This window comes from Podarcis raffonei, chromosome 10 (genome assembly GCF_027172205.1).
Source record: "Podarcis raffonei isolate rPodRaf1 chromosome 10, rPodRaf1.pri, whole genome shotgun sequence".
Classification (NCBI taxonomy): domain Eukaryota; kingdom Metazoa; phylum Chordata; class Lepidosauria; order Squamata; family Lacertidae; genus Podarcis; species Podarcis raffonei.
In genome coordinates, this window is record NC_070611.1 from 58,390,495 (window position 1) to 58,410,016 (window position 19,522).

At 39.6% G+C, this 19,522-nt stretch overlaps 1 protein-coding gene across 12 annotated transcripts in view; it reads left to right on the forward strand.

Annotated features, from left to right (window-relative positions):
• Window positions 1-19,522, forward strand: part of ERC1 (ELKS/RAB6-interacting/CAST family member 1) — a 163,619-nt gene that overhangs the window by 14,989 nt on the left and 129,108 nt on the right. For 8 of the 12 annotated variants that reach the window (XM_053407141.1, XM_053407148.1, XM_053407150.1 and 5 more), the window contains exons 3-7: window positions 5,785-6,201; window positions 12,779-12,853; window positions 13,325-13,480; window positions 14,588-14,671; window positions 16,981-17,148. In XM_053407141.1, coding sequence (XP_053263116.1) covers window positions 5,785-6,201; window positions 12,779-12,853; window positions 13,325-13,480; window positions 14,588-14,671; window positions 16,981-17,148 — 900 coding nt within the window. The remainder of the gene's footprint in view (window positions 1-5,784; window positions 6,202-12,778; window positions 12,854-13,324; window positions 13,481-14,587; window positions 14,672-16,980; window positions 17,149-19,522) is intronic. The other 4 variants (XM_053407151.1, XM_053407144.1, XM_053407149.1 and 1 more) reach the window with 1 other exon arrangement.

Below are 19,522 nucleotides of genomic sequence, written 5' to 3' on the forward strand. Positions count from 1 at the left end.
GTTACAGACACGCCAAAACCCGGAAGTACCAGAACGGGATACTTCCGGGTTTTGGCGGTCATGCATGTGCAGAAGCACTAAATCGCAACCCGCGCATGCACAGATGCAGATGTGCCTCCCACACAATCTCTGCTGAGCAGTAGCAAGATTCCAAAACATTACACCCAAATAATGTCCCTCTTTGGTCCTCTCATAACTTCAGTGAGCTTGGATCCAAAGCAGCAGTCAGTCATGGCCCCCAACCTCTCAATGCAGCCTCCTCAGCCAGCATTGCATGGCATCTGCCCTTCAGCCCCCCACATGGAGCCTTCCCCACTTCCTGCTTCTCCTTCCCAGAAAACCCTTTGCCAAGCATCTCTTCCCCTTCTGTCTGCTCACCCGCCTTCTCCTTGCTATTCCAAGCCTAGTTTTAAGAGGTGATAATTTTCCTGTAACCTACGGCATTGCTCAGCATAACCTTGGCAACCTCCGTTGGCACAGACTCAAGGATTTCCATGTGATGAGCCACCAACACCTTTCATCATGCTTAATGGCTTCTATCCCAGGTGAGGCCCTGGCCTAGAAAGGAAGCTTAGCCTGTATTTTTCCACTGGCCTGGCATCTTCCCTTCAGTAGTCCAAAAATTGGCTACATCCTACCCTTTCATTAATTTATAACATTCACCAACTCTATCAGTTATAGGTGCCCTCTGTTACCACAGATCTGTAACAGTATTATAGTAGAGGGTGAAAAGTAGGGCATTTAGCCATAGAAGTTAGATTCAGGAATTTTATAACATTATAAAATTATAAAAGGTGTTAAAATAAGAAAATATCTCTTGATACAAGCATACATTTTTCAAGTGAATTTTTCCCATCTTTGTAACAGAATATTTCAACAGACCATTACATTTGTTTTCCTCACAGTTCTCATTTATTCTTTTATCAGTATTTAGTCTCTCACACTTCAAGCTAGCAGTTTGAAACATTAGAAGTTGAAGTGTTCAGACTTCAGCAGTGGCTGGAAAGCTTGGAGATTAAAGGAGGGGGGGAAATACAAATCCACCTCAGCCTTGGATGCCCTCTCTGTCCCTTTTGGTTTTAGTCTGGAATCCCAGCTACCTTATATTTAGAAAAGATAAGATAATTTGTTCCACCCCCAAACACTCCTTCAGAGTTCCCCCATCAGTATCTTTAGAACTTGATCTCATCACCTGCCATGAGGCTCATTCACTTGAGCCAGAGAAGGCAAACGGGATGCTGACCAGAACAAGGAAGGACAGAATCTGTGGCATCCTTGGTAGCTCTTGTGGGCTACATTTTCTTGTTTTTAAAGTGTAAAAACCTACTACAACAGCAGGCTAACATGGTTGTCATTTAGCAAATTACTTCTGTTTCCTTAATTCATTTAATATTTGTTTGTTGTTCTTACTATTTCTAAGCATGATTCTTATTTTTCTGTGTCATTGTGAACCAGGTGGTCAATAATGGACTAGAAATACCACCGATTTATCTATTTATTTGTGTTCTTTTTGATGCAAGGACCAAGTTGTTATCTCTCCCCCCGCACCCCAATGGTGCTGTCCTCCTTCAGTCTCTTGAAAGGAATAGCCTACAATTTTTTAAAGTAATAATGCAAGTAATAGGGATTTGTTAGATACAAAGTCTTTCAATCTTTTATGACTCTGATTAGTCTTCAGATCATGAACATCTGATTACACTTAATTTAATATGTAAGGCATCCCCCTCCCCCGGCTTATCAGTGGTGATTTGACAAGTTCCGTGCTGTGTCTTCATCTGGCATCTGTACCAGCAGACGGTCTTGTCAACATAATGCTACAAAGTGTCCATATGTTAGCATATTGGTAATCTCCTCAGGTGTACTCAGTCATAGATTTCCCTCCTCAGATACTGCTGATTAGCATTTTGTCAAAGTTCCATGTTTGTCATTGAACTATTGTTTGCCATCACTTCCCTTTATAGAGACTAGCCTGGATAAAAATAGATTTAAAAATATGATTTTTAACATTTTGTTTTGGATTTTTAAAACATCAATTATATTATCTTTCAAACTAGCCTTCATTTTAAAATGAAATATAAATGTACTACAATATAAATGTTTTAAAGTCTTCTCTCAGTCCCTTAAAACTGAATTGATGACATCTTATCAAACAAAGTTAAATCTTGTTTTCCAGGCAAGTAAATGAACCAGAAGTAAATATTTGGTGACTTTTGACATCAGGCATTCTCAATATGACAGGAGATCATACATTGTACAAAGGCATGGTCAGAACTTGTGGACATTTACTGGAGCTGAATGTTGGGGGAGATTCAGGATAGATAGAAGAAAGTACTTCTCCATACAGTGCATAGTTAAACTATGGAATTCGCTCCTATAGAAGGAAGCGATAGCCACCAACCTGGATGGCTTCAAAAGAGGATTAGACAAATTCATGAAGAACAGCCATGGTGGCTATGCTCTGCCTTGACAGCTGGAGGCAGTAATGCTTCTGAATACCAGTTGCTGGGAATTGCAGATGGGCAGAGTGCTGTTGCGCTCATCTCCAGTTTTCAGGCTTCCTACAGGCCTCTGGTGAGACTAGGATGCTGGACCAGTTGCGCCTTTGGCTTGATCCAGCAGGGTCCTGCATTCTTACAAAAGTTTCACAGATATATTGAGCTCAAAGAATTATATCTTCCAGAGCCAGTCCACTTGATGCAATCATTTAAGCAGCAATTATTTTAAGCACATTTGGTGGACTTGGCCCCAAATAAAGTTGATAAATCAACATTTTGAACCTCATGTACTATACATCCTTCTCAAATTGTAAGGAATATAATACCAGAAATACATTATTTTCTAAGCAATTTCTGCTGCTTTAACATCAGTTATCCACAGCACCAACACACATGTTGGACCATTACCTAGTAGATACATTTAAAACAATTTCTGTTCATTTCATATAAATGCCCTATGAAAGGATATAAGTTTGTACATTTTTATTTATTTATTTTTCTAAGAGTTATTGGGGAAATTTTTGTACTTACCTGATTTTTGCAATATAGTTCTCAGTTAAAAAAAACAAAAATGTATTTTTAAAACCCACATATTATAGAGTTAAACATGTTCATAAATGGTATTAATATTTATTAAATTTATTACCCACCCTTACCCACCCTTCACCAGCAGGTCCCCAAGCAGGTTACATCAATTTAAAATTCAGAATTAAAAACAATTAAAACAAATTATTCACAGGAATAGGGTTATGCAAATATGGGGGACCTGCTTCCTGCCTTGCAGGCCTTTTCCACCTGACCTAGGAGGACAGGGCCCTGACTGCCTGCACCTGCAAAAGCTGAGGCTGCTGAGGAGGCCAGTGACTATCTTGGCTGTGAGAACCTGTTTTAACTTATGTGTTTTTCAATACAGGGACTTTGTTGTTTTTAAACTGAAAGGTGTGGGATGTGCCCAATCACAGTGGTTCAAGGTAGGGTTGTGCCTCTGAAGACAGTTTGGAAACTTCAGCTGGTGCAAATTTGGTGACTGGGCTGCTCACTGGGGCATTTGTAGTTTTATGTTGCGAACCACCCTGTAATCTTCACATGAAGGGCAGTATACAAATTTAGTAAATAAAATAAAAATAAATAGAACAAGTTGCCTTTGCTTCCTCTTTCCTGCATCCTGTAGTTACACTCTGTGGGATGTATAGTGGTTGTATTTTCTATTCATGCACTGACGTGTATGCCCTTAAACCAAATTGAGTCATTTTCCTGAGCCTTACAAAATTGACAAATGTACTAGTAGCAGGCTACTTATATGCAGAATTTTTAATCCCTTTCCTTTTCTGCTGCCTTTGAGATAATTCAGCACAAGAACTTCTTTTAAATGTAAGTTGATTTGTGGGATTGCCAGATAGATTAAATCCTATTAAAATCATAGCTTTGCTTCTAAATGAAGCTTTCAAACACTACAGAAATAGCTCTTGTATTTCCATACAAATAACAGGTCTGATATCCCAGAGCAATTATAAAGTTAGAATGGCAATATGTGTTGGAGTTGGCACATTCTACATCAGCAAGGTACTGTTGGACACCTGACATTAGCTCCTTTGCTAGCTTTTTTGAGTGGGTGGAAACAGATTGTCAGCAGGGAATCCCTTTGGACAGACAGGTCTTTGCTTCCAATGTGCATTAAGCAGATTCTATTTTTTGAGAATGCAAACTGCTTTTAAGAGCAGATTAGCTAGATATTTTTAAAAGAAACTGAAGACTTTTTAGTGTTTCTACTTCATTGTAGTATGCTTTAGGCATCACCCTTCCTCTTCTACCCCAAATGCTATTAAAGAAGAAAAAAATGGCTGCTCCTGCTTAACCCGCTTTCCAGGTACACTTTTGACATGTTGGCTTCCATACAAGCCCATTTTTTCAGTCATGAGTATTCATTGCTGTTCTGCTGCTTGTTTTCTATCTATACCAATGGGTGAAGCTTCGTGGAACGTGTCCATTTTCATGCATTTTGTTTTCTGAGAAAATAATATGGATGTCTTGCACAAGGGTGATATTTACTTTGAAAGGCTGCAATCCTAAACCTTATTAAATTCAGTAGGACTTTCTTCTGAGTAGATATAGTTAGGATTGCAGTGTAAGGCTTGCACAAGGGCTCCAGCTTACTTTTTCTTTTTTTAATTAAAAGCCCAATATGTGTCAAGGCTGGAGTCAGATGCATGTCAGAATGAAGAGGCAGAGGCAGTTGTCAGTGAAGTTAGCTATTTATTCAAGGAAATAGTATGCAACTCAGAACACTTCCCAGCAGCTCTTGCCACCATAGAGCAGTTGCCAGGACTGACGGTTTTACCTCCCTCTGCACTGTTCTAAGTCTCCACCCCTAGATGTTGCACAAGCTGTCTCAAACTATGCCTACGCACCTCTGGTCACTGTTCTGTTCTTATTATCCTGTGTGTTCTTGGAGATCGGAGGGGAGGGGAGCTTGTTGCAGTAGGAGAGGGAGAGTCCCAGCATTCTTCAGCAAGCTCTTCACACACACACACACACACACACACACACACCTGCTTCAACCTCTGAGTCTGAACTGCTTCCTGCTACCGGCTCTCTTTGCTCACTAAACCCTGTTGCCCCTTCAACATCTGACACCTCCCCACAATCTTTTCCCTCTGACTTCTCTGTGTTTCACCACCAATCTTCTGGCTCTGAGCTGTCCTCTTCTGGGGTTTCCCTTTGGGGTTCCCCAGGTGGTACCTACCACCACTCTTCTTCATTCAGCCAGACCCTGACAATTTGTGTACTGTGATGAGGCTCCAAGGTAATCCAGTAGGGAGAGTGGATGGTTGGGTACAGCTGCCTGAAGGCATCACAGGCAGATTGAACAGCAGTGTTCAACTCTTGCTTGCCCATTTCTCCTGCTATGGAGCAAAAAAGACCTACAAGGAGAATTTTTTTTTGGTGTTTTGGCCCTGTGGTCTTACCTTCTCCTTCCCAATCCCCCTTTTCTTTTGTTATGTCTTTCTGTTAGACTTCTCTATTCCACAAGCTCAGAGCAGATTAGTGTAATTTTCCCCAATGCATTGCTCAGGTTGCTGAAGATTTAGAAAGGTGCTTTCATACAAAAAACATGGGATTAAATGTTATTTTTTTCTTTGTTTTATTAGCCTGTCTTTTCATCATATTTCAGTGTTTGGGGAAGCAATATGTTTGCTATGCAAAAGAGTTGGGCCCCTCATGTTGTTCATTTCTTTACAGTTCCATTTTTAACGTAGTGAATTCATGGATTTGGGTTTCTTATTTCCAGCATATGCAGATGACAATCCAAGCTCTTCAAGATGAGCTTAGGATCCAGAGGGACCTGAACCAGCTTTTCCAGCAAGACAGCAGCAGTCGATCCAGTGAGCACTTTGTGACAGAGCTTACAGAGGAGAACTTCCAACGGCTTCATGCAGAACATGAGCGCCAGGCCAAGGAACTTTTCTTGCTCCGCAAAACCTTGGAAGAAATGGAGCTGCGCATTGAGACACAAAAGCAGACCTTAAATGCTCGTGATGAGTCCATCAAAAAGTTGTTGGAAATGTTGCAGAGCAAGGGGCTGTCAGCAAAAGCAACAGAGGAGGATCATGAGCGGACTAGACGGTTGGCCGAGGCAGAGATGCATGTGCACCACTTGGAAACCTTGCTGGAGCAGAAGGAAAAGGAGAACAATTTGCTAAGGGAGGTGAGTTGGGATTCACCCATAGAGATTCTGTTCTACTGTCTAACCTTATTACTTGCAGTTCAGACTTCTCTCTTGTCAGCCCATGTTTACTTGAAATAATTAGCTCTTAATAGTTTTGATTTTAATTAATTTCTATTAAATTAATTTTTATTTTTTTAGAAAAATATTTTTATTAAAGGTTTTATTTGGTTACAAAAGTACATACATAGTCTCTATTTCCAGATCATAAAATCCTTTCTGCAGATTAGTTCTATTTGATGTGAGATGTTGACGTATACAGTATAAGCTTGGGGGGAAGGGTCTATTTAATTTAAAAGGATAAAAAAGGAAGAACAACAGACAATTTAAAATATTATGAAAATACACAGTAACATCAAAAAATTGCATTAATGCAAAGTTACTAATATATATATCAATTTCAGTTCATTTCCCTTCTGACACACCCTCCCTCTCAGCCTCCTGGTTCTCACCTGAGGGTCCAAACTCTCAGCTCACCCACAAGTGTCTCACAACAAGAAGAGTTCATGGAAACAGCAGGCATCACCCTAGTCTCTTACTCTAGACTTGCTTTTTCTAGGCAGTCCCAAGGTGAATGCTAATTCCTCAGGCTGCTCCCAGCTATGTCCCATTCAGCTGCACTCTCTTCACCCAATTCCAGGTGCAGCAGATTTATTGAGTGTCCCTGGGGTTCCAGTGGATGGGAAAAGAGCCCCCCCCTCCACTCACAACCCTTTCTTCACCCTATTTTGTATCCTACCTCTCCAGATGCTTTACTGCTCCATAGCAGGGCTTGCTAGTTCACTTTCCATCCTTGGCATAAGCTGTGTAATTAAAAATTATAATGGTTTTGGATGTTCCTTATGCCCCTCTGTTAAAGCATAAGGGGCATAAGCATAATGAAGCATAAGCATCATTACAATTGATGATGCTGTATAAAATGTATAGAAACTGGCAATTACTTAATTGCAGATTTGCTTTCTGTATATGTTAGGGGTGGCTGAGCTGTGACCCTCCAGAAGTTTTTGGATTCCCATTTCCCATCAGCCCCAGTCAATATGGCCAGTGGTTGGGAATGTTAGGAGTTGTAGTCTAGCTACACATAATTCCATTTGGACCAAAGTGTGCTCAGTACAAGATCCAGTATATTCTTCATGTTTGGATGTATGTGTGCAAACGACTTGGGTGTTTCTGGCAGTAATATAAAAATAGTAAAGCTCCTTCCACAACAGCTAGAAAGCTAACATTTGAAATGTTGGGCTTTGGAGATCCACACACTTCTAGACCTGGACTTCAGGAGAGTAGATTTGTAGTAGCACCCAAGAACATAAGTCTAGATCAGACATACATGGTTGGAACTTGGTCTTCATGTACCTTACAATCCTCTGATGGGGGAGGGAGAATCACCAGTGGCAGCCAGGAACTTGTGCTTGCAGAATGGCAAGCTGTATTTATTCTCTCTCTGTGTGTGTAAATACTACTTGTGTAACCATCTGAGGATGCTGCTATATATTAGTCCTGTGTGTTTGTGTGTAGTTTCATTACAAAGCTGTAAATGAGCATCTACCTGTGTATAGAAGAATAAGGAGAAATCTTGGCAGCAGTAATGGATGGTTGCTCTGCCATTTCCATGGAAACAGCCACTTTGCTATGAAGGTTATTTGAAGAAATCATTTGCTGCCTTGGTTGCATAGTCCAAAACACACTATTTAAAGTGAAGAAGTATTGCACTTTATAGTATTGTATTCTTTATAATTTTTTGATGTAAATAATTCATAAAGCAATAGCTAAATGTAGCTGAATAACTTTGGGCAATAAGCACTCCTGCTAAACAAAGAAGCGTAATATCGACTAGACAGTCACTGCCAGAAAGTAAGGTAGAAAGCGATGTGTGTGGTCTGATGAAGGAATAAAGGACTAGTTTGATACACTAGTGTTCACACATTCAGATTCAACTGAAAATTGAGCACAATAGAAAGTTTTTTTCATCCTAATATTTGTTAAACATAACTGTTGTTGTGTCCTATGATGCTCAGAGCTCCGCTGCATGCGTGCAAATTTTAGGTAGCTTGGTGAAGGAAATTTCAAGTAGGGCCTTTTGAGGAGGTATTGAAGGGTGGGTGGTAGGGACAATATATGAAGAAGGGCACTTCATATTAGCAGAATGCATGCACCTTGAATTAGACCCAGCAAACAGGTGGTCAGTACAACTGTCACAAAACCAAGCGGATGTTTCGTTGTTGCCTTGTGTGTCTCAGCAGCTGAGCTTCCATGACAGAAGTTCTGAACACTTTTCAAGGGCAGCACAGGCATTAATTAAATCTGCGGAAAACAATTATCAGTATATTAATGACACCACATTACTAACAATTTTGGAAGCTCCAAATAAATATTGAACTTATTTTAGTAAGTTTTCTCTTCCAGTTAACTCTTCTTTTGTGGGGGGTAGAGGGGGAGATACTTTGGTACAACCAGCATTAAGTCCAAAGAGCATCAGGTTTGTCTTTCCTGCACACATTTTCAGTGTCCAGAAGATGGTGGTGTATTTCCTACAGACTCCCACCTTGTTGCTGTTGTTATAGAGGAATAATGTTTGACCTTGCTTAAGGCAAATGCAGGTTTAGTGGGAAACTATCCTGTAGAATATGATTATATGCCCTCCAAATATGCCCTCCAAATATGCCCTCCAAATATTTCAATGATTACTTTTATAATAAGGATCTATTTAATTTTACTGGCTCTTCTTTGTTGCTTGAAATTCTTTTAGAAGCTGTTCTTCTCAAGACAATTAATTACACTTTTAATTAGAGCTTTAATTATGGCTTAGCTCCTTCAATGTGAAGTCTGTTATCAAATCACAGGATTTTAATCTAGATTTTCTTTGTTCTGCAGTGCACATAGGAACCTTTGGGTTAGCTAGAAGTTCCTCACACATGGAATTTTGCAGCCTGAAAACAGAGCCTATTAATTATATGGTAGATACCAAAGCCTTCCATTTTTTATTCTTCTTCAAGTTCGACATTATTGCTGCTTCCTTTACTCTGATTAATAAATACAGTACACATCATGAACTCCTATTTGCTCACATTCAGCCAAGCTTACTGAAATGGGATGAGGACATCTCAGTATTTGTTTATATGTATTTGAAATCTGTAGAAATTTTATATTGATAACCATTGTTAGATTGCCACGTAAGAAAGAAGGGACATCATGGAACTTCAATGCTTGTTCCAAGAATTTAAAAAGGAGATAGGGCTTTCTGAAATAAGGGGCATGATTAAATTGCTGTGGATTGGGTGCTTCCTGACATTCCTCTCTCCCTTAAAATAAGCTGCTATTTAGTCTCTTCAAGCTACCTGCAAATTGCTAAATTGAAATACTGTAATACTTGGAATTGAAATGCTGCAGCTGGAGGAGGAGAGGACAGAGGGTGAAGAAAGAGCTGTGAGTGGAGGGGGGTCTCTGGGAAACCCCCTGAGTTTGTTGGACCCTCCCTGAGGCTGAGAGGGAGGGTGTGCCAGAAGGAAAATGAACAGATACTGATTTGTATCTACATTAGTAACTTTGTATTAATGTAACATTTTTATATGTAACTGTGCATTTTGTAATATTTTGTTTAACTTCTCTGTTGTTGCTCCAGTTTTGTGTACACCAGAGATATTTTTAATATATTAAGTGGTATAGAAATTACATAATTGATATTATAATTGTTCTCTACTGAATGTAATGGCTTTGTTCATCTTACAGCAAGACTGGACCAAAAAGGGGTTTGGCAAAGTTTAGGATCATTGGTATAGTTGCTTTACACCTCTTACACCATTTGTTTTGACAGTCTAATTGACCTGTGAGCTGGAAAGAAAGATATAACTGATTTCAGAATAACTCCAGTTTAGCATAAAGCAAATTTTATTACTATTGCATTCCAAAAATATATTTTAACACTGTATCAAAAACTTAGTTTTACCTTAATCTTTTTAATGAAAACATTTGGATTAATCAGACTCCACATTTAAATACATAAATTACATTTATGTATAGATAGACATTTTTCAAATGACAATTGACCACTTGAACAGTAAAAGAAAAGCACTTTCAGAATTCCATCATTCTACAATATAATGCTGAGGACACATATATTCTCCAGCTACCGTCTTTCCCCGAAAGTAAGACATCCCCCGAAAATAAGACCTCCTTCCAGTTTTGCCTCTCGTTGTAATATAAGGTATCCCCCCCGAAAATAAGACCTCCCCAATAATAAGGCCTCCCCGGAATATAAGGCCCCCAAAACTACCGTAAGGCGTCTGACTCCTCTGGACCGTAGCAGCGGGCGCCACTGTGCAGCTCACTGATTGGCCGCAGCACAGCTGGAGCTGTTCAGGCAATGCGAGGTCTCTTTAAATCAGAGAGCCTTCGCCGCCGCCAGGACAAGCTGCCGCCTGCTGCTCGCTCTGCCCTGACGGAGTCTGGCTTACTCACGATTAGACAATAAATGTGTACCGTATTCTTCTTCATGGAAAAATAAGGCATCCCCTGAAAATAAGACCTAGCGCATCTTTGGGAGCAAAAATTTATATAAGACACTGTCTTATTTTCCGGGAAACAGGGTAACTACTAAAAGCTTTCAATGATGGCATTGCTGCCATGATTTGTTATCATCATTTCTACAGCAGATAGGACATCTGTCCATTTCTTTGTGTCTAGCTGAATAACCAGTGTGTGCTGAGCAACTCTTGAGTCTCTAGCTGTGTACAGCTGGGTATCTGGTTGTTTTGTTAGGGGCAAACAGAACTGCCATTGGGGAAAATATACATCCCACCAATTAGGCAAACCTTATTTGGCTATCAGCAAGCGCTGGAGGAGAAAACAGAAGGGAAAGCAAACAAATGAAAAAATGTCGACATGAAATGCTTGTGGTAAATAATGGAAGGGGTCCAATGTACCTCAGTAGTCTAGTAAGCATTTCCCCCAAAAAGAACACTGTAAATAAGAAATCAATGTTGCAAGATTGCACTATGAAAGTGTTTCTTCCTATATCAAGATAAAGCCACTAAGGTAAAATTTACTTCTGGAGTACATGAACCCCTGTAGTGTTATGTAAAGTTTGGAGGGTTTTTTAACACGCAGGAATGAACAGAAGCAGTATAAAAGCAGTATAAAAAGTTACTCCAGTGCTCTTGAAATGTTGTAGCCATACATACACAAAATGAAATTTATGGTACTGACAAAATGCTGAGTTATTTTCCACATCCTATTTTGAGAAGTTGCTGGGGAGAGAATTGACCCCATCTAGTCTGGGCTTTCAGTAGTTTCAGCATCTCATTCATTTCTTTAAGGATATGTCAGACTGCTGATAGGGCTTAAAAGTCAACACAAATCAGCTGGTGATAACTTCAAGACATGCTAGGATCAACTGCACTCTAGATTTTCCAATAAAATGTTTTCATACTGGAAACACTAGTTATTTCACAGTTACAAAATCTAACAATAAAAACAAAAGCCAAAATAAAGGAATGTAGCAGAACAGACAGATTACATGGAAGGGTGCTTCCTGATTCCTGCTGTTGCCAGGTTGGTGTCATGGGCGATCATAGGTGATGTCTTTTGCCACTGATGACATCTTCGTGTTCTGCTTCTGTTTGGAGACTCCTTTTAGTCATTGCAGGTAGCAAATGGGGGGGGGGGGCTTTGCTATGCTGCTCAGTTTGACCCAACTGCTGCAGGATTGCAGGCTAACAGGCCACATTCCTGCGCTTGCTAATAAATGTCACACGGCCCCTATAGAGCTAGTAGCTGGTGTGCTGCTCCCTAGCCATCTGTGGCAATGGTGCCAACAATAAGGTGTGTGGGCCTAGTTGCTAGAATTTCTGACACCTTGCACTGTCTTAATCCCTTGTTTCCTTAACTCCTGTGCATTATGTGTGGAAGCTAATTACAAAAAACTGAAGGAAATACAGTATAGTTGGCTTGTACTCTGTAAAATACAAAGAAGAATTGGTTCTCTGGCACCATGCAGCCTTGCATTCAGCTTTTTTATGCTAGAAGTGCTTATTCTGCGATACTTACAGAAATATAGGTGTTCACTTTTACACCCATTGCATGTTGACTGTTTTGATGAACAACCTAGTGAACGTTCTCTCATCCCTTGCTGTCTCTCTGGAGAAAGCTGTCGTCATCCGTAACTAGGTGGTTGCTACTCTGGGCGTGTAGGAGTATTATTGGCACAGATGCTTTATCAGCTTGTTAAGTACATACCAGATTGTTGCTGTTATTTATTAATCCTCTTTTTAAAAAGTATTTTTATCCTCCCACCAGAAGATAAAGTTTGAAAAGACCATATAAGGAATCATCTAGCTGAAAGGTATTGGGGTTTTTAAGTTGCTTCAGCTGCCTGCTGTTGAGTGTTAGTTGTTGGAAAGGCAGATGATTATAACCATTTCACTTGTGTGTAGATTTATTTCAGTGGACTGTAGATGTCTGTTGTTTGATGTGAAAGGTCATCCAAAATAGTTGGATAATGTTGCTCATACTCTTTTGAGTAAAGTCTGTTGTGCTTAGCCTTCTTGTATTTCTTTCTGTACAGGAAATGCATCGTCGTTTTGAAAATGCACCCGATTCTGCCAAGACTAAAGCTTTGCAGACTGTTATAGAGATGAAGGTAAGAATTCTACAGTTACATGAAAGAGGAGATGCCTATTCAGAGCAAAGGGCATAATATTTCTTGTTCTTTTGCTATTCGGGTTTTTAAATTTAACCATAAGCAGCACACTGTGGTATATTAAACCACAGACATTCATTGACTACACAGGAGATAGGATTTTTACAAAGATGTTAATGAGCAGAATGTGTTGAGGACCCCTGTCCTTTCCATCTCGCTTGAGAGCAAAGCTGCAACACCTTTTCATCCAACCAGATTACGGAAAATGCTCTTTGCTTTTCCTACTACTGCTGGAATATTTTCAGGGTGTTGGGGCTTCAAGTTTCAACACATGGAAGATTCTCCCTTCTTGTCTTTCTTCACTGACTGACAGTGTTCCTGTAGGAGGGCCTGTTTTTTGTTTTGCCATATTAGGGTGCTTTCACAATTTATGAAGAAGACTAATTTGCCCATTGTTCACTGTGTCTGAAGGATTCTAAGATCTCTTCCATGGAGCGTGGACTCCGAGATTTGGAAGAAGAGATCCAGATGCTGAAGTCAAATGGAGCCCTCAGTACAGAGGAACGAGAGGAGGAAATGAAACAAATGGAGGTGTATCGTAGCCATTCCAAATTCATGAAAAACAAGGTAATGAGTGAACACTATCTGTTAGGCAATGATATACTCCTCTAAGAAACTAATTAAACCAACTAATCACAAAGCAGATGAGGCGCTTGCATTCCACCCTCTCTACTAGTATATGTAGGTAAAGGTAAAGGGACCCCTGACCGTTAGGTCCAGTCGCGGACGACTCTGGGGTTGTGGCGCTCATCTCACTTTATGGCGGAGGGAGCTGACGTACAGTTTCCGGGTCATATGGCCAGCATGACTAAGCCGCTTCTGGCAAACCAGAGCAGCGCACAGAAACGCCGTTTACCTTCCCGCCAGAGGAAGCTTTTGACGGGCTTTTGAACGGCTAGGTTAGCAGGAGCAGGGACCGAGCAACGGGAGCTCACCCCGTTGCAGGGCTTCGAACCGCAGACCTTCTGATCAGCAAGCCCTAGGCTCTGTGGTTTAGACCACAGCGCCACCCGCGTCCTAGTAGTGTATATACACACACTCAAATGGTTGAAATGGAGTTCCCTCATGATAATGAAATACAGTTAACTCTTTTTCATAATTTGAGTAATGCTTTTCAAACAGTAGTAATTTTTATTTCATAAACTGATGCAGAAGCACTATCCAGTCTGTTCTTGGGGAAATTAATCACAATTAAGTGCAACACAAAAGGGCAGTAGACCTCAAAAGGGCTGATTATTATTTTTAAAGGAGATCCAGTTAGTGATCTACTGCATAATAATCAAATTAAAAACATTCTGCATAGTCGTCTTTCAAATTTATGTATTTTATTTTCAGCAGTGTTTGATACTTGGCTCTTTAAGCCAGTAATTTTTTTCTCAAATTGTTCTCAATTACAACAGTTTGTCTCATTACCAAAGAACCAGTGGTGTGTTCTAGATAATGACATGCCATCTTTGTTGTTATATGTGCAATATTTCCTGTATGCAGCTTAGGAAGAAGTGTTTTATTTTAGAGATCCTACATTTTTGCCAGGGTGGAGGGTTTGGCAAGTGTTGAATCTGCTGGCTGTTTTTTTGTGTGTTTTTTTGCTACGATTTGCCTCCGTGCAGACTGAGGACATTTGACAGGAAAACATTCTAATATAAAAGTAAGAGAATAATAATGTCGTGGCAGGTAGAGCAACTGAAGGAAGAGCTAAATGCCAAAGAGGCCCAAGGAGAGGAGCTGAAAAAGAGAGTGACTTCTCTCCAGACTGAGGTCTCTGCCGTAAGATTGACTTCTCTGTGTGCAGTGCCGCTTACTTGGGCTCTGCTGGCTTTCCGGGTAGCTTACTTTGCTTACCTTGCACTCTGCGGCTGTGAAAAGCACTATAACTAACTATAAATCTGCATCTGTCTTTAGCTTACTTATGGTTGATATAAGTAACATCACAATCTATAATCTACTTCAAACACCCAATTTTCATGACTTGGGCTAAGGTGTCATGCTATATTTTTAGATTCTTTCAAAGTGCTTCAGATGTGTCTGAGATGCATGTACTGAGCTCTTGAAAATGCACAATAAAATGTTATGACTTTGATTGTATTCCACACTATATTTTGTCAGGCTGTGTATTTTGATAAACATTGTGTGAGATTAGGAGCAGAAATGTAGACCTTGCTATGTCCTCATTTCCTGTCCTGCCTTGAAGTATGTGCTGCACATTTAATCTTAAAACATGTCTGGATTGCAAGTTTTTCGACTTGTTGATGTATTTGGCTTCAGTTTCTAGGATGAAATGAAATAATATCTCTATGATAGATTCAACAGAGAAAATATTTTTCTACATGAAAACTGAGCTGTGATCTTACCCTGATTACAGGAGATTGTTTCTCTATTTAAATAAATCTGATTTGAAGATTGTATAAATGCATACATTTTTTTTAATGGGCTACCATGGTGTACCAGTGTATGAAAATATTTTGCAGTTAATGAAAAAATAATGTAAGAGAACAGGGAGGGGACCCAACCCATTTTTGGCAAAAGTACACAGCTCCCAATGTCCCTCTAAATCTATGCTGTAGGGTCCCACAGGGGGCGAGGAAACACTTGAAAATTGCTTCCCTTCATGTTTTATTCATGGAAGTCTCACAGTCATCTGAGCGACACTGTTTACTACAATCTTAGGCCCTTGTACTAAAGTTAAAAGAATACAAGCTTTGCCTGCAGGTTCATAATCTAATACAGACAATGACCTGGATTTTACTTAACACTAAGTCATAGTTTGTTCAACAAATCATAGCTTGGTTTGCAAAGTTTGGTTTGTTTGCTAATTGCTCTTGTGTCATGCCTTTGGAGCTTGGTGAGTGTCTGAGGTGGCCAAACAAACCATGGTTAAGAAGGGTACTGGGTTCACATGCCATACCAATGGTTAAAACAAACCAAGCTTCATGAGCTGACAACAAACCATGGCTTCAGAACATGGTTAGTTGGTGGAAAACAAACCATAGTTCCACAGAACTAAATGACCATCTCTGTTTCCGTTGAGACATGGCAGGCACTCACTATCTGTGCTTTCTGGAAACAAATACATGTTTGGTTCATCCCTCTAGAAAAGTCTGTTGAAACAATCTCTGTTTGAAGTGTTGTTTTAAAAACGGTACAAATCTTCAGTTGTTTTTATACTGTTTGAAAAATTATCGTTAGGTTTTTATGATGTGTCTGTCAATTGCCTTGAGACATATGTAAACATGATTAATTAATTAATAGTTAAGCTGCTGGGCAGAGTATGGATGATCAAACAAATCATAACTAAATCATAGATTCTTCATGGTTTAAAGTTATGTGCAAACCAAACCTATAATTAATATAAATAATGTTTATAAGACAAAATGGGGGAGGAAGGGAGCCTTGCCATTACTATTGGAACAAAGGATTTATAATTTGCTGAAAGCACTCATACTCAAGAGTGATGTCAATATAGTTACTAGTTAATGTTTAAAGTACTACCTGGGAAATACATTGAAGTTCCCTCAATTTTTAAATGCATATTTTTTTCACATCTTTGCTAAAATATTTTCCTCAGTCATACATAATTGCAACACAGAGAAACACAGGTATTAAGTAGTAGGAATGTAGGCCAGAAACAAAATGATATTGGCAGTCTTCAACAAAGCAGAACAGCTCCTTTTTAAAATCAATGTTTTTTGCTTCTGCAATTCACTACCAAGTGCTTTAAAAAGCTTAGACAATAACTGATTGGCTTACTATTTGGCCTATTAGTTGTTCTTTCAGTTCTTGGTTCATCAGCAATTGTTGGGCCTCTGCCTGAAGTTGAATGTAGTAGTGGAATAATATGCATATTGGCTACAGTCCAGTTCTATTTTCATTTTACAACATTATTTTAAGACTGTACTTGCACAGGCGCATGCGCTCAGTGAAGTTTACTGTCCTTTCCGATTTCCTGAGCCAGCTTGGTGCCATGCCTTTGTGATAGCTGGAAATATTTCCGTAAATAGTTCTATTTCCTTTGACAGATTAATGTACAGTTTGATAACCTGTATTTTTCTCTTTGGTTCCTCCTTTAGATTGGTCAGGTGAAACAGGAACTGTCACGCAAAGACACAGAGCTGTTGGCCTTACAGACAAAATTGGAAACCCTCACAAACCAATTTTCCGATAGCAAGCAACACATTGATGTTCTCAAGGAGTCCCTCACAGCTAAAGAGCAGAGAGCTGCCATCCTGCAAACAGAGGTGAAGGGCACAATCTTGAATTATTGCTGTTTGTTAACTATAAGGGGGCCTTTTGAATTCAGGGATAAAATACAGAAATGTAATGCTATGGAGCTCTTGAACATGGTATGACAACTTTGCTCTGTTTAGAGAAGTCTAAGCCTGATTTCTGTGTATCAGAAATCAGAGTGTGACAGTTAAGTTTTTCACCTTAATTTCCGCTGTAACAACTGCTGCATTAAAGAGGTAAGTTAATTCCCCTTCTTATAAGCGCATAGAAAACTTAATGTTCAAGGATATCTTCAGGCACGTAGCAAATATATTTCTTTTACTTAACAGAACTTAAGCATTGGAGAAAAGGACATAAATGAGGTTAATAGCATAATAAACTTTATAAATTGCTGCTATTACAATTCTCAAATATTGATTATTGATGTTGAACTGAGAAACCCCAATTAGTTCATAATTGTCTGAATCGGCAAGGCTAAAATTGGGCAGCAAATAAAAGGTTAGCTGGACCTCCCAAAATGAAAGGGGCTCAAAGGAAGGGATATTTACTCCCAATTTTTCCTTTCTAACCTTTCACAATTATCAAAGATTTCACCATTTTGAATACTGTGGTGTCATCCACAAACTTGTGAAGTCCTGACTAGGTCATTTGTGAATACATAAGCCCGCAACTTATGCACATTTAACTTGTGCACATTCAGCTTTACATGCTTAGAATTTTTTTTAACGGAAAGCGGGCAGGAATCGGGGGGGGGAGGACTTTGGCAATCCCACCCACATTTGCACCCAATGTGTTTTGACTATACACAGTTTTGGCTTTAGGCATGATCCCCAGAACATAACCCCAGCATAAGTTATAAGCTTACCGTAAAAACCCCCCAAAATCCTGGTTCTGTTACAGCTCCTTGGAAAAACTCAGCTGCCACTCTCCAATGTGCCCATTTCCTGTTCTTTAACTAAATACAAATCCATAAAATATGTCCTGTTATCAGACTTGATTAACTGAGTCCCCAGTTGACAAGGGTTTGCTAAGCAGCTTCAGAGTCTATTTTCAAATCCTGGTAGAAAGTTATAGTTACAAACAGAAGGGAAAAGCTAGCATTCCAGTGGCTTTTAGTTTGGTTACATTATTGTTATCTGCTCGTATTGGTGCATTTGTATATATTTGTTATGCTTACAGCCTAAATGTATGTTCTGCAGACCATACTTTCTGAAAATAGCAGTCCTGTTCTATAGACCACACCTTCTGAAATGCATATATTTAAAGGTGTGATAACTTCTTAAAATGTTGAACTATGCAACTCCTTTTGTTCAATCACAATTAACATAGTCTGGAAGGTTTTCGAGTGTAAGCATATGGAGCTGTTTTGTATGAACACGTAGTTCATACAAACTACGTATTGCTTCTATTTGGATAAATAAATATGTTAGCCATAAGAGGGCGCCAGTGTATTGGTTATTATAACACAGTACTTCACATTAGTTCCTAATGTTCATCAGAATGAACTAACTAGTTAGTGGCAGATGTTTATATTAAGAGGAAGATGAAAAAGTATGGCATAATTTATATGAATATTTCAAGCTTCATCAGAAAGCCTTTTATTAGTGAGTATTTTCTTAACCATGCACAATAAAATTGGTGTTAACTTTGTGCACTGTATTAACAAAATTGTTGAGTGATATGGCTTCCTCAATAACTCTTCTATTTTGCATTTGTTACAGAAGAGTTGTTAAAAGTATAAACATTAGAGTGCTTCTATAAATTTTGTTTTATACCCTGTCTCAAAATACCACAATGCTTGCTTCATGTGGGATTACCGTATTTTTTGCACCATAACACTCACTTTTTTCCTCCTAGAAAGTAAGGGGAAATGTCTGTGCGTGTTATGGAGTGAATGCCTACGGATGGTGGGGGGATCTGCTGCAGTCGTGAGAGGATCCATGGTTCCCCTTCCTTCCCTCCTCTGTGGCTCGCTTTGAAAAAGCAAAGCAGGAGAAGAGCCACTGAGTGAGGAGGAGAGAGGGACAGAGACCCTGCTTGCTTTAAAGGAGCAAAGCGGGAGAGGAGAGGAGCCTTCTCCTCTTATACCCCTCTTCTGCATTATTAACAGCATCCTTCTCCACCCACCCCACGCATGTTCCTTGTCCCTTGAGTGCTTTTCCTTCCCTCCCCACTTAAAACGTGGTTACAAAGCATGGATCCACATGGATCCTCAGGATTTTTGCACTGGGTCACCCCAAATTCACCATCAGATCACATAGCATGTCCATGGCTACAGCTTGCACCCAAAAATATCATGCACCCACTGTTGCCTGGGGCCGCAGTGGTGCAAAAATGTGGTTACAAAGCATGGATTCACATGGATCCTCAGGATTTTTGCATTGG